The sequence below is a fragment of the Prunus avium genome, chromosome 7, assembly GCF_965620075.1.
Source record: "Prunus avium chromosome 7, drPruAviu1.hap1.1, whole genome shotgun sequence".
Lineage (NCBI taxonomy): Eukaryota > Viridiplantae > Streptophyta > Magnoliopsida > Rosales > Rosaceae > Prunus > Prunus avium.
The window spans coordinates 3,582,457-3,598,547 of record NC_142290.1 but is presented as its reverse complement, the minus strand read 5'-3'; the positions used below and the strand labels follow the sequence as shown (position 1 = coordinate 3,598,547).

Here is a 16,091-nt window from a genome sequence, read left to right as displayed (position 1 = left end):
TTAAAATAAAAACATCAATAATGCAGTAGAAGTCATTTCTTCACAGTGCTCGGTGTCTCGACCATTGGAGCTTTGAGTTTGGCCCTCTGGCTGTCCTCTTCCTGGGCTTCATGCACAACCTCTTGGGGCTCACCACTTGAGCTCCCAAAGATCGCAATCTTAGCTTGAGCGTAACTACTCTCACGATCTGCTTGCTTGCGTTTACCCGGTCGGTCTAGGTCTTCCAGCTGTTTTCGCATGTCGCGAGAGTACAACTCTACCATTTTTGATAGGTTTTTATTCTCGTCCCGCAATACTTCTAGCTGGTGTCGATTCACCTCCACTATCCTTGACCTCTCCCTTTTCAAGCTTTTTATAGCAGTCTGACACTCCTCAACCATACTTCGCTCCGCCGCCAACTGACCTTTCAGTACCTCTACCTCATGGGACTTCGCAAGTAGGCGATGACCCAAACTTGCGACTGTTGCTGTACTCTGCACGCTCAGTGCCAGGGCATCGCTCACGACCCGGTTGTCATCCCTTGTCCCCAGAACACGTATATCTTTAGGGGTCACTAAATTTCTAGCCACTCCAATGGCAACATCGTTGTCCAGGAGTATTGAGTCAGTTACTGTCACAGGCCCCCGTGCGGAAGCAAAGTAGGGCATCCATACTGGTGCCGCTGCTTGGCCTCGTGTCTGAGTCGGTGGAGCTAGGTTGAGATCCAACGAAAATGGGTAGTTAGAGGCCATTTGATTTCTCACTCTCTTTTCTTCTTTCTTTCTTTTCTCTTTTGTGTGTTTCTGAGTTTGCGTTTTTTTTCACCCTTTCTTATAGACTTAGTCTTTGACAAACCCTAGCCATTACAGCATCTGAGCATTTTCTGAATCTCCAGCATTCCTTGAGTCCCACAACCTTCTCGCCTTCCAACCATACCCAACTCATTTATCACGATGTGTCTTTTCTGAACGAACGCGTTCAGTAAAGTCTTCGCTCCTTTCCATGAGCCCGTAATTTTTGCTTGTGGAGTCTGCGGCGCCTCTACGCGTCAACACGTGTCTCGCCCTGTCAGTTGGTCCCTTACACTGAACCGAGACATCATGACCCATGTTCTCTTAAAAATAAAAAATAATAATAAAAAAAAACGTGTGGGCTTCGGATTTCATTGTGGGTCGGGTTTTCACCGTTGTTTAGGTTTCAAGGTGGGTTAACTTTCTTTTGGGTTGGGCTTTCAATTGTTTGGGTTTTGGTTTGCGTAAGACTGTCTGTTTAGGGCTTACTGTTTTGTCTGTTTAGGGCTTTCTGTTTCGAGTGTTTTACTGTTTCATTTTTTTTTTTTTGTTTATTTGTTTGTTTGTTTTGTAATTTTTATTTTTGTAATTATTTTATTTGTGTTTTTTTTTTTTTTTTTTTTTTGTGTGGTTTATATTTACTTTAGTACCTTTCATTTCTTATTATGACATTGCTTGTTCCTAATTTTTAAACATTGAGGACAATGTTCATTTCTAGGTTTGGGGGTATTGGAGTTTAGCATGTAAAATTGGTTTTTCCTTAATTTTATTTAATTTTTTTTTATTTGCTTGTTTTTATTTTTATTTTATTTTGTTAAGTCTTGCTTTTATTTTGATTTTGATTTTATTCACTTTCCGAACACATTTGATGAGATTGTGATAAATGTTTGCATGACTTAAATGAAAATTGAATTTTATTTATTATTTATTTTTTTCCTTGTAAATTTTTATTGTAAAAAAAAAAATTTAATTAATTGATTAATTTGGCATCGTTCTAGCATGATATGTTCGAAACCTTCTTTGCACTTGCCATTTGTTTCATAATTCTCCAATTAAAGGATTTGCATGACCCAAAGAATTGTATCAAGCATAAATTAGACTTATATAACCATAAATGTGAGCTTTTGAGCCTTGTGCTTCATTTCATGAGTGTTATACACATACTCTTATTTTCTTGTCATCAAAGTTGTTGTTTGATCTCATTATTCATTGATTTGGTTGAATACTTAAAAGTCATTCATTCTTTTGCAATTCGATTTCATGACATTTAAGAAATGATATTAGGCCCTCTTTGGATCGTTTGTACCTTTCAAGCTAACCTTATGCATGCTTAAGCATGATTTTCCATTGTTAACCATTTTGAGCCTACATGTAAACCTTTTCTTTCATTTACCAATTATATTTCCTCGCCTTAGCCTGAAAAACAAATATTTACCTTTCTAAGGAACTCATGAGCTTTAATTGGGATGTGTTTTTCATACTAAGTTTAGGAATTGGTGTTACATTTTGAAGGAAAAAAAAAAAATTCACACAATTGGTGAAAGAAAAGAGAAAAGTTGTGATTAAGTGGTGGTTGAATGAAATTTCATTTTTGGGTTTCATTTTTGGGCCTTCAAAATAATTTGGTGTTTGGAAAGGAGTTTGAATCAATGTAAATGAAGGTATAAGGAGTTTTGATCATGTAAAAGAAAAAAAAATCTAATCGTGATGATTCGAAGTCTTGTAAACAATTATTTTATGTTCTTACATTTTGAGTTCCTTGGACTTTGTATTATCCATACCCTTCATTTCTTACTCACCTTACACCCTTGGCCCCATTACAACCTATGCTAAAGACCTAAATTGATCTTAAATGTCATGTGGTTGAATTGCATTCATTTTTCTACTTTTAAGTGTTTGTCCTCCTTCTTGAGATCATATTAATGCAAGTTCTTCATCTTCCTATTTTTGAGTTAAGTACCTTATGATTTAACTCTAATCCCATGTCTATAACTGAGTGTTGCATTGTAGCCCTCTTCTGAGTGATTCATTTGTGAGAGGACAACTTTGGTGAGATTTGAAGTTGCATTTGTGCTTGGTATGATTTTTGAAATTGTGTGGAAACTAAGATTGGGGAATTTGTTGCATTTGGCTATCACACTACTACACTTTGAGCATATTATGTTTTGAACTTTGCCGCTTTGTGAATAATGTCTAAAATTGAGCTTTTATTGTCAAAACGTTTAAGTCATGTGCATGAGTCATTTCTCTTCACAAAATGTTCGGAAAGATTGTTTTGAGTTTTTATTTTGATTTTGTTTTTTTTGTGTTTTGTGTTTTGTTTTTATTTTTATGTTTGTTTTTGGTTTTGGTTTTGCTTAAGAACTAACAAATCTAATAAGTTTTCTAACCATTTTGTTTTGTAGAGTTAGAAAAACGTTTGTGGGTATCGTAACTGTTAAACCCTCAGGAGACACAACTCCTCCTACTAGGGATGCCTAGAGGTTTAAAGGCTTGTTGCATATGCTCAATGCAATCGAGTTACCTACGAAAGTGGTCTAGTTAACTTCTTGTTTGTTTTTATCTTTGTTTTCCTTTTGTTTTGCTCGAGGACTAGCAAAATCTAGGTTTGGGGGTATTTGATCGGTGCATATTTACATATCATTTTGTACCCTTCTAGCTTATGATTTGGTTATGTTTTTGAGTTAAACTTGTGCTTTTAATCCTTTTTGTGTTTATCTTTCAGTTCATTGAGCTTTAGGTAATAATGAGGGCTTTGGATAGTAAATGATGCAATCCATGCATGTTAGGGCCTAATTTGGATGAATGGATGAAGAGCTTAAAGACAAACTCAATTTTGGCTACAGTCCCCTGCCAGCTCAGTTTCGTAGGTCATATTGCAAGCTTTGTTTCAGCAACCTACATAGCTCGGATGAGGCCACATTCTTCATGAAAGTTGTTCCAATGGGTGTGTAATATAACATATCCAAAATTCAGCCCAATTGGATAAATATGGAGTCTGTTACCTAGCAAACACAGAGCCATGCTCAGGATGGATTTTATCAGCGCGCAAAATGAGTTAGCAATTTGTTTTGGCCTTAACTTCCTCCTCCGACCTTGGATTGGCCCAAATGATATATGGCTGGAAAGAAGACATTCTGAACTTCAAGTTTGAGTGCTTAAAGTCTTAATTTGCTTAAGGGAAGCCCAATTCGTAAGCCCTTGAAGTTGCTGGTCATGCTGACCTCAGGATGAGCTATTATTTCTGGTTGGAAGCTTGGTCATGGTGACATGAAGATGAGCTAGGGCTGCTGGTGGGATTTATTAGTGAAGTGCATCAACCATTTCAGATTTTATAATGGAAGTGTTGTATGCATTAGTGAAGTGTATCAACCATTTCAGATTTTATAAAACAAGTGTTGTATGCATTAGCCATACTTAATTCAGATTTTCAGCTTCCTTAGGCCTATATATAGTGAGGTTTCCCAAGCTTGTAAACACACCCCAAGGGGGGGAGCTCTCAAACACTTCTCTAGAGCTCCCTTCCCTTCTCTCCCTCAAATTCTCTTAGTTTTCCTTTCTAGTTTTCAATTGTTATAATGAGATCTTTGTGCTGAAATTCTCCTTAAGTTTTTCTTAGTTCCACTTTACTTTTCATTATGTAAATTCTTTTCTTTAGTTTCAAGTTTGATTAGTTTCCAAGTTTCAATTATGGTTTTTGTTCTTATTCATTATGCTTATAAGTTAATATGCTAGTTTGAATGATTGATCACCATTTAGGCTTGCATGTTAGCTATCTTGGTTTGAATTAAGAGTAGACACCATGCTTTAATTCGAATTGAACTATGAATAGGAAGAGTATGTATGGACATTCGACAACAGGGATTAGATACATGCTTGGTTGTTTAAATTGTTCTTCTATGCTTAATGGGTTCCTAATGCTTAATTTTAGGTTAGACAACAAATGATCAAATTAGGGAATTAGGAACACAAGGTTATGACCACACACCATGGCTTAACCATACTTTAGCTAGAATCAATCCATTAATCTAATTGAACTTGGGAACTTATTTGCTTGAGTTACTTTCTTATTTTCTTTTTTCCTTCTTTCATGTTCTTTGTTTTTGTTTCTGTTTTGTATAGGGAAAATGAATTGGATCATTCAATCACCAATCCTCGTGGGATCGACCTCGCACTTACATATGCTATACTACCAAACGGCTCGTGCACTTGCGAGTATCACAAGTTGAGGATGCAACTGAATCCATTTTGGTGCAGCTGTATCTACACAACAGCACCAACTATGCCCTATGGTCCCAAGTTGTTGAGTTGTATATCTCCGAAAAAGACAAATTGGGATATATTAATGGCGATCTTCCACAACCTCCTTCAATTGCTCCAACGTTTCCCCGCTGGCGCACCGAGAACTCTATTGTGAAGGGATGGCTCATCAATTCTCTAGAGCAGAGCTTGATTGGCAATTTCATTCGCTTTCTGATGGCAAAAGCAGTGTGGGATGCAATTGCCACAACTTACTATGATGGCACTGACACCTCTCAGGTTTATGATCTGAAACGACGAGTCTCCCGTATGCGACAAGCTGGCGGCTCCATTGAAACCTATTACAATACTCTCCAAAGCTTATGGAGAGAGATTGATTTCCATCATCCAAATATGATGGAGTATGAAAGTGATATCAAGCACTATAATGATATTCTGCAGGAAGATCAAGTTTACATATTTTTGGATGGCCTTGATGATCGTGTTGATAAGGCCCGAAGTGATGTTCAGCACATGACTCCATTCCCTACCGTGGACCAAGCTTATGCCTATGTTCGCCGTGAAGATGTTCGACAAGCTGTGATGATCAGTTCATCTGCACCCACTGGCACTGGCTTAGCGGTCAAGAGTGCGCCTCGATCAGGGCCCCCTACTCATGCCGGACAACCCCAGAATTCCTCTACTGCGGCCCACCTTCAGATCCAGTCATATGCTACTGCTGCTGGTGCACCACCTCCTAAAACCATCCCACCTTCCCGTCCCAAGGCTTCGATTGATGGAAGCGGTTGCACGCACTGTTGCAACCCCAAACATACCCGTGACACCTGTTTTAAGCAGAATTGTTATCCTGACTGGTAGGAGGACCTCCGCGCCCGCAGGCTCAGAGAAAGTGCTAGTAGTTCCGGCCGTGTTGCTTTTGTCTCTACCGAACCCCAATTAGCCTTGTTTCCACAGGTAGACCCTACTGATAGTCCCGCTCGTCCAGATGACTCAGGTAACTGCGGTTCTGTATTTCATACTTCTGATCTACGAGATACTACTGGTTGGATAATTGATTCTGGCGCCACTGATCATATGACCTTTGATCCGAATGATTTTTTGCACACCACTACACCTCGCCGCACAAGTATTGCCAATGCGAATGGAGTTACCTATCCTGTGACAGGGGCTGGCACTATCGCCCTTTCACCTTCTTTGTCCCTTTCCAATACTTTACTCGTTCCCTCTTTGTCCAATAAATTTATGTATGTGAGCCAGGCAACTGAGCAACTAAATTGTTGTGCACTAATTTATCCCAATTTTTGTTTACTACAGGATATTCTCACCAAGGAGATCATTGGGCGTGGTACTAAAAGAGGGGGGGTTGTACTATGTGGATGACTTCCGTATGGGACGTGCCAACAGTGTGAAGCATTCGTCTGATGACAAGCACCGACAGATTTGGCTTTGGCATCGACTTTTGGGGCATCCATCTTTTGGTTATATGAGACACTTATTACCCGAGTTATTTTCTGTATTTAAGGACTCAGATTTTAAATTTGACACTTGCATTTTAGCCAAGAGTCATAGAGCATCCTATCCTTTAAGTATGAATAAAAGTACTATTCCTTTTACTTTAATTCATTCTGATGTTTGGGGACCATCACCTATTTCTACTTATTCCGGTATTCTTTGGTTTGTCACATTCGTAGATGATTGTACACAGATGACATGGCTTTATTTGATGAAAAATAAGAATGAAGTGTTTTCCCTGTTCCAATCCTTTCACAAACATATGGAAACACAGTTCAATACTCGAATACAGATTCTTCACTCTGACAACGGTGGAGAATTTGTGAATCATGACTTTCAGACTTACTTCCAGACACATGGCATTATTCATGAGACAACTTGCCCCTAGACACCACAACAAAATGATGTTACCGAACGGAAGAATCGTAATCTCCTTGAAACAGCTCGTGCTCTTCTCATTGGTGGCCATGTTCCTCATCATCACTGGGATGATGCTTTCGTCACTGTTGTCCACCTTATCAACCGCATGCCTTCTGGGGTCTTGAAGTTCAAAACTCCATTACAAGTGCTCGCGCAACACGGGCCTCTGCCCTCTGTTTTGGTGCTTACCCCTCGCATTTTTGGCTGTGTGGCCTTTGTTCTTCTCCACAAAAATCAACGAAGCAAACTTGATCCATGTGCGCTTCGTTGTGTTTTTTTGGGTTATGCCACTCATCAAAAAGGCTATAGATGTTACACCCTCCTACCCGGCGAACCTATGTCACTTTGGATGTTACCTTTCTGGAATAAGAGATGTTCTTCTATGACCCAACATCCAATTCTACTATTCAAGGGGAGATACGAAGTGAAGAGCCCAATTGGAGCAGCTTGGAAAACGAAGATATTCATCTATGCACGAAGATTGCTCTCGACCAAGAAACAATAACAATCGATCATCCCGAGTCTGGCACGCGCGAATGCTCTCTGCCAAACAACGATTGATCGCCTAACCCTTGCGAAGCTATTTTTGATTCGAGTCATACTCCTACAGACAACTCAGAACAACAAGATGATGACCCCCCCCCCCCCCCCCCCCTCTCCCCCCCTCTCACTCAACAATACCAACGGACCAATCTCCTGAGAATATCTTTGAGGTAACTACTCCTACTAGACTTGTGCATTTAGAGGTAAATCTATTGGATATCAATTACCTTTCAGGAAAAATCGGGGGAAGCCACCAAACCGTTATTCACCTAATATTGGCAAGACATCCAAGTATCCAATTGCAAATCATGTATCCACTGAGAAGCTGTCTAAACCACTCAAGGCTTTTGTGCATCAGTTGTCTGCTATCCATATTCCAACCAAAGTCTCTGAAGCATTGAAAGATCCTAAGTGGGTGCAAGCTATAAAAGAGGAGATGAAAGCTCTTGAAAAAAATCAAACTTGGACATTGGAGACTATACCATGAGGAAAAAAGACTGTTTGATGTAGATGGTGTTTACTATAAAACACAATATAGATGGATCTATCGAGAGATACAAGGCAAGACTTGTGGCAAAAGGGTACACACAGACCTGTGGTATAGACTATGAAGAAACATTTGCACCAGTTGCAAAGTTGAACACCATCAGAGTCTTATTGTCCCTTGCAGCTAATTTGGATTGGCCACTGATAAACACATAATTATTACAATTTCTACCCCTAATCTATATTTGTTAGTACTTTGTTTTATTGATTTTTGCACCAATTAGAATGTTCCATTGCATTTTACGAATCCATTTGCACTTCATTGAAATATAGGCTAATTCATTTGAATTCTCTATTTGGTAGCTCTCTCTTTGAAGTGGCACCCAAACTCTTATCAATTGGGCAATTATTGTTACATTCTGTTCTAATATCATGATTTTATATAGGTGCATGTTGGAGCTATTAAGGAGAAAGAATGTGCATGCATGTGAAGCAAAAAGAAAAGAAAGAAAAGAAATGAAGCCAATTCCAGTCTATTTTCGGCAGTCAACTTGCAAGGCCCAAAACGTACACTTGTACTGCTCAGATGGGAATACATTCTTCATACAAGTTGTTCCAATGGGTGTCTATTATGACATATCCAAATTTGAGCCCCATTGGATACATATTGAAACCTCAGGCCTTCCTACACTAAGCCTGGTTCAGAAGAATCGTTTTTTCCAGCAACCAAAAGAAAACCCACATGGGTTGGCAGCAAAAGGCAGCCATAATTAAACACCTTTGAATACCCATGTGAGGAAAGTTTGAGGTGCAGCAGCTAAAGAATTGAAAAGAATGCATGAAGTGCCACACCCATGCCAAAAGAAGTATGGGATAGAGAAGTCTTCAAGCTTCAAAACACACACCAAGCTCACAATCTTCTCTTGAGCTCTCTCTCCTTCCTCCAATTCTTCTAGTTCTAAATTTCTGTTTTAGTTTTATTTTATGGGGAACTAACTCCCTAGCTAAGGCTAGGGGGAAAGCTTTTAATATGAGTATGTAATTTTTATTAGTTTAATCCAAACTTAAGCTTTAATGTGAATTTGTAGTTTTTGTTCAAATGGAATTTGTAGTTTTCTTTTTATTTAATTGATGAATGTTTGATAATCTATTTCATGGGTTCAATCATGTTTTTCCCATTGTGTAGTAAAAACTTTCATGCTTTTAAAAGAGAAGAGAATTACTTAGATTAATAGAATTTTGATGAAGAATATTTTTTGATAGTTTGTTGCCAATGGTACAAGTTATGCTTAGAATACTTCTAAAGGAAATTAAAAAGAGCTTTAATTATTTTGAACAACTACAATGGAAAATATTTTGTGGATCAAATTAATAAGAGTTGCATGCTTATGTTAAAAGTGGAACCCCAATACCTTAGTGTTTTAATCAATTAAATTTTCTCTAAATCAAATCTTGCATAAATCTACCTCTCAATCACACTTGTTCTTTTTCATCTCTGTTATTTCATTTACACTGCTCTCTATGGATACGACACTCGGACTTCCTAGCTACACTACTATACGATACCTTCCCTTGGGTTTTGCAAAGTGGTACAAACAGCCACTACACCAGTTTGATTTAAAGAATGCTTTTCTACATGGCAAACTCACGGAGGAGGTGTACATGGACATTCCTCTTGAATATAATACTACTCAGACTGGAACAGTATGCAGGTTACGAAAAGCATTGTATGGATTGAAACAGTCATCATGTGCATGGTTTGGACGGTTCACCATGGCAATGAAGAACAATGGTTTCAAACAGAGCAAATCAGATCATACTCTGTTCTTGAAACATCGGAAAGGGAAGGTAACAACATTAATAATCTATGTTGATGATATAATTATTACTGGGAATGATAAACAAGAAATATCACAACTACAAGACTATTTGGCTACTAAGTTTGAGATGAAGGATCTAGGTGGACTGAAGTATTTCTTGGGAATTGAGGTGGCTCGATCGTAGCAAGGCATATTTCTCTCTCAAAGGAAATATGTCTTGGACTTGTTGACAGACACAGGAATGCTAGATTGCAAACCTACGGACACTCCTATTGTTTAGAATCATCATCTTGGAGAATATCCGGATTAAGTTCCAACTAACAAAGAAAGATACCAAAGGTTAGTGGGAAGATTGATCTATTTGTCACATACTCGACCAAACATTGCTTATGCGGTGAGCGTTGTCAGTCAATTTATGCACTCTCCAAGTGAAGACCACATGAATGCAGTTCTTCAAATACTTAAATATTTGAAGTCTGCACCTGAAAAGGACTTATGTTCTCAAAACATGGTCATCTGAATATTGATGGTTACACAGATGCAGATTGGGTAGGAAGTATAACAGATAGGAAATCCACATCCGATTACTTCACATTTGTGGGAGGTAATTTGGTTACATGGAGAAGCAAGAAACAGAAGGTGGTCGCCTTATCCAGTGCAGAAGCTGAGTTCAGAGGTATAACCAAAGGAATTTGCGAACTCATTTGGTTAAAGAGGTTGCTTACTGAACTTGGGTATAGACCTACATCTGTAATGAATCTCTTTTGTGACAACAAGGCTGCAATAGCTATTGCACAGAATCCAGTTCAACATGATCGCACCAAACATGTTGAGGTAGATCGACACTATATCAAATAGAAGCTCGAAGCTAAAGTGATTCAGTTTCCTTTCGTAAAGTCCGAGGATCAATTGGCAGATATTTTGACAAAGGCAATTTCCAGTAAAACGTTCCACAATTCACTGGACCAGTTGGGCATTGGCGACATCTATGCACCAACGTGAGGGGGAGTGTTGGCATGACTTGTGGACTGTTGACTTACTTTCCTTACACACCAAGAATTCCTATTATAATTGTAATTGATTTACTTTAATTCCTAATTTCCTACAGTAAATAGATTTAGGAATTTATTATTTACTTGCCCATTCAAGTTTCGTTGTATTATAAATATGACCTCCTATAAGGAGAAGAATACACAGAAAATTCCCACAAACAAATATTCTCTCATACTTCTCATATTTTAGCAATATATACAAATAATTTTAAAATATTTTTATTTGTTTACAAAATTCACAAGATTGTTACATATGCATATATATATATATATATATATATATATATATATATATATAGAGTGAGCTTCTATTGAGGGATCCCTCAAATACTTATTTGAGGGACACTCTTAAAGGGCCCCACTTCGTATTGTATTTCACTAATCTAAACTATTTATTTTGTAGATATTCATTCAAAGATCATCTCTATAAAATATCACTTGAGTCCGATATCATTTGACCACTCAATTGAATTATTGAAATTTTAGTATTTTCTTTAAGCATCTTGTTCATTGATTTTATAGGACACAATTAGATGTCAAAATGGTTTCTAATTTGTCTAATTTTTTACAAGGATGATCTATATGTATGTAGACTTAAAAAATAGATGATTTAGATTGTTGAAAAAAAAATCGTAGGAGACCCTAAAGGGTGTCGCTCAAATAAAATTATTTAAAGAATCCCTCAATAGAAAGGGACTGTATGCGTGTGTAAGCAAAAATAAAATGAAATATATGTTAAATCAAATCAAAATAAGAGATTAAATTAGACAGGATCCAAATTTGTTCCATTAACTTAACGGATTTGGAATATAATTGAATTATCGAATTACACCACCAAATTCATCTTCTATTATTTACATCGGATTCGGATCAAAATTCAATTCATTGAGAGCTCTAATAATATTTCAAATGGATATTTGACTATTCAATAGTTTCAAGTGTGATTGCAATAGCAAGAGTGATCTAATCAATGACCCTTTAACAGTTTTCTCTGTCCGGGTAAATAAGTCAGTAGAGTTGGCTTGTGTGCTGCAAAGTTGCAACATCGCAATCAAAGAAAGGGTCGTGTTATGTAATTGGAAGAGGCAAAGACAAGGGTGCAGATTTAAATACAGCAAATCACATAAACCTAGCTTAACGCTCACAAACGAAATGACGCCACGTGGCAAACTTTAGCCATATGTTGTTGGGCCTAATTGTCTTTCCAACACACAAATGAAACAAAATCTTAATAAAAAAAAGTTCATAGTGCCTGTTTGTACATGGCATTGTTATTAGTTAATTCGGCAAGTAATGATACTAGGATTTAGTCGCCACCCACAACCAATTCTTTATAATTACTTCACAATTAAACTCATATATGTTCACATACGGTTCTAAAATTTCAATAATTCAATTGAGTGCTCAAATGATATCGGATTGAAGTGATTTTTTTATAGAGATTATATTTGATTGAGTATCTACAAATAGACGGTTTGAATTTGTGAAATACAATACGGAGTGGGTCATACAAAGATGTCCCTTAAATAAGTATTTGAGGGATCTCTCAACTGAAACTCCCATATATATATATATATATATATATTGTTTTCTTGTTGTAGAATTAGTTTATGCTCCTAGGAATTTTCAATGAGATGGAGCATCTGTTGGCTTCTTTATTGATCCCACTTTGCTAGCCAATTGACGTAAGCCTTGTTAGAAGCTAATTAATTAGATTAGCAACTATAAAAATGAATTTATGTGCATAATATAATGCAAGAGTGAAAGTAACTTTTTGTTCCCTCCAAAACAACAACTGTGATCTTAGGAATTATACAGAAGAGGAGATCCTTAGAGACGCCGAATAGAACAAGTCAGCATTGTTTTTAACAACCCCCACTTGGCACAATCTCACCAAAGCCGGCCTTGGCATTCCCTTCTCTTATACTCCGAACTTTCCACCTTCACTTTCTTCCATATTTCTCAATCTCCCCGCCTCTCTTTTTTCATGGTTTTTCTTGTCTACCTCCTAACAACCCCAGAAATTTTACCCATTAGTTTAAGTTTGTATCCAAACTGAAAAATCAATCAAGATATGGACAGGCTCATAAGTTTGGAGCCATCAAATTTCGTTGCAATAAGGATCGAACCGGGACAGAAATGCTACGGCCAGCTTACTTTGCGCAACGTTATGTACACGATGCCGGTGGCCTTCAGGCTTCAAGCGCTGGTCAAGAATCGCTACACGGTGAAGCCCCAATCCGGGATCATATCTCCCCTAGAGAAATTGACCATAGAAATTGTGTATCATCTTCCACCAGGGTCAAGCCTCCCTGACTCATTCCCTTATTGCCATGACTCTTTCCTTTTGCATAGCGTGGTTGTGCCCGGAGCAGCCATCAAAGACTCTTCATCCACGTTTGATGCCGTTCCAAGTGACTGGTTCACCACGAAGAAGAAGCAAGTGTTCATAGATAGTGGTGTGAAGATTATGTTTGTTGGTTCACCTATTTTGGCACAACTTGTGGCAGATGGTTTGATGGATGATATTCGGGAAGTTCTTGAGAAGAGTGATCCTTCTTGGAAAGCAGCCGACTCGGTGGATTCAGAGGGTCAATCTTTGCTTCACTTGGCTATTAGTCAAGGCCGGCCTGACCTTGTCCAGCTACTTCTCGAGTTCGAGCCTGATGTAGAGGCTCAGAGCCGGTCAGGGTCTAGCCCACTTGAAGCCGCGGCTTCATGCGGGGAGGCCTTGATCGTGGAGCTTCTATTGGCCCGGCGTGCAAGCACTGAAAGATCCGAGTCCTCTACTTGGGGTCCCATTCACCTAGCGGCAGCAGGTGGGCATGTGGAGGTTCTTAGGCTTCTTATAATCAAACGGGCTAATGTTGATGCAGTGACAAAGGACGGTAGCACGGCTTTACACCTTGCAGTTGAGGAGCGAAAAAAGGATTGTGCCAGGCTCTTAATGGCGAGTGGGGCAAAAGCTGAAGTTCGTGACAGCAGAGACGGCGATACGCCTTTACACATCGCTGCCGGGTTGGGGGACGAGTACATGGTGAAGCTGTTGCTGCAAAAGGGTGCTAATAAAGACATTAGAAACTTTGCAGGCCGAACAGCATATGATGTTGCCGAGGAGAACGGGCACACAAGACTGTTTGATTCGCTTCGACTTGGCGATAGCTTGTGTATCGCTGCGAGGAAGGGTGAGGTGAGAACAATTGTCAGGCTGCTTGAGACAGGCGCAGCCATCAATGGAAGAGACCAACATGGGTGGACAGCTTTGCACAGAGCTTGTTTCAAAGGGAAAATCGATGCGGTTCGAACGCTGCTCGAGAAGGGCGTGGATGTGGATGCTAAAGATGAGGATGGATACACAGCCTTGCATTGCGCAGCGGAGTCGGGGCATGCGGATGTGATAGAGATGTTGGTGAAGAAAGGAGCTGATGCTGAGGCTCGAACTAATAAAGGTGTGACTGCACTGCAGATTGCTGAGTCTTTGCACTATGTTGGGATTACAAGGATACTTGTTCATGGAGGAGCCACAAAAGACAATAATATGGCACATCTCCTGTCACAACAGGCTTCAGTTGCATTTGGGAAGAAGTCTATGGGTCTAGAGGAGAATCTCAAGGGAGGGATGAAGAAGAAATCGAGTCGAGCTAGGGCTCTTCGTGGGAGCTTCGATCGTTCTATGCCATTGGCTGTTCTTTAGCTATGCTGGATTATGTTGGGGGTATGGATGTTTTGTTGAATTAGGGTTTGTCACATTTAGAGGTCACAATGACTCTGCTTTTGTCTCAAAGTACCTATATGCAGCAGAACAAGCTGTAGACTCATTCATAACATGTTCATTCTAAAACACCTAAATATTTTGTTATTAAACAAACTTCTTTATCAAAATTGATTGTAATTCCCTCTCTATATGTTAATAAATATCGGATGTATTGTATATGTCATAACATCTACTGCATAGAAGAGAGGCAAAAGACAAAATGACAGCATGATCATTGATCTGGTTTGCTCGGATTTTTGCCCATTCCGCATGTTTTTATTGTAGTAATCTTATAAAAGAATATAATTATCACTGTTGTTTTTGGAGCCTAAAATCTTTTGCATAGTGTTGTAGTATCCAGCAAGGCCCAGATAAAGTCTCAGGCCAGCCTTTCAACAATTGTGTGATGCAATTTATGGAACAACATAAATAAAATGGCCCAACATTTTTTTTTTTACTGAAAACAGATTCAAAGTTTTAGTTTTATAAGGCAGAAAACGTTAAAATGATGTTTTCACTTTGGCATCTTGACATTGTAGTTGGTGGCAATGTCCTTCCAAACAATCGGCGCAACATCAACTTCAGAAAGTGCACCAACTTATCACTAATATAAAACAAGGCTTATTTACACTAATGCCCTCTGAAACTATGGTTAAATCTCACATTACCCCCTCAAACTTAAAGTGACCCACTTACCCTGCTTAACCATAGTTTGGTGACCCACTTTGTCCCATGCCGTCAATTTCGTCCAAAAATTTATTATCTATGATGACGTGGTAGGGGTGTTTTTGTAATTTCATACACATGAATTATTATCCACCAATTGAACGGTGACGTGGCAAGTATAGACCACTTCCATATAAATAAAGATATAATTAAATATTCTAATTATTAAAACAATTAAAATAAAGCATAAAAAAAATTGGTTAATTTTCTCTCTTCCTTTCTCTCTCTTCCCCTCCTCTATCTTCGAACAGCTTCACAGCCCATCAACACCATCGAATGCTTCACAACTTCGGGGAGATCCGATGGCTTAATTAGGTTGCAGACGCTGACAAATTTCAGAACCCGGTCTTTGCGGTTGTCATCGTTGACACCATAATGGAAATGCTCGTGGAACATAGTGGTTTTCCGTCGTCCCTGTCAGCTCTCTCTCTCTCTCTCTCTCTCTCTTCCCGTCTCTCTTACAATCTTTGCTACAAAACCCAAATTAAGGGTTGACAAGAAAAACTCAAATTAAGGGTTGACAAGAAAAACTCAAATTAAGGAGTTTTGTAGGTATGAGAGTTTTGTGGGTATGAGAGTGGTGGATGTGGGCATGGTTTGAGAGAGGAATTTTGTGGGTGGTTGCAGAAATGTGGGGCTGCAGTGGATTAGGTGGGTTGCGGGTTACGGGCAATTGATTGGGTTATTGTTTGTGTATGTTGTTTGGGTTGGTGTTATATTCTCATGAGTTTTTCTAGAATTTTAATTG

At 38.7% G+C, this 16,091-nt stretch overlaps 1 protein-coding gene across 1 annotated transcript; it reads left to right on the top strand.

Annotated features, from left to right (window-relative positions):
• Nucleotides 1-12,745: 12,745 nt before the first annotated feature.
• LOC110757877 (protein VAPYRIN-like) lies at nt 12,746-14,962 on the top strand. Its single transcript, XM_021959615.2, has one exon. The coding sequence runs from the start codon at nt 12,938-12,940 to the stop codon at nt 14,555-14,557; it is 1,620 nt and encodes a 539-aa protein (XP_021815307.1). The 5' UTR covers nt 12,746-12,937; the 3' UTR covers nt 14,558-14,962.
• The last annotated feature ends 1,129 nt before the right edge of the window (nt 14,963-16,091 follow it).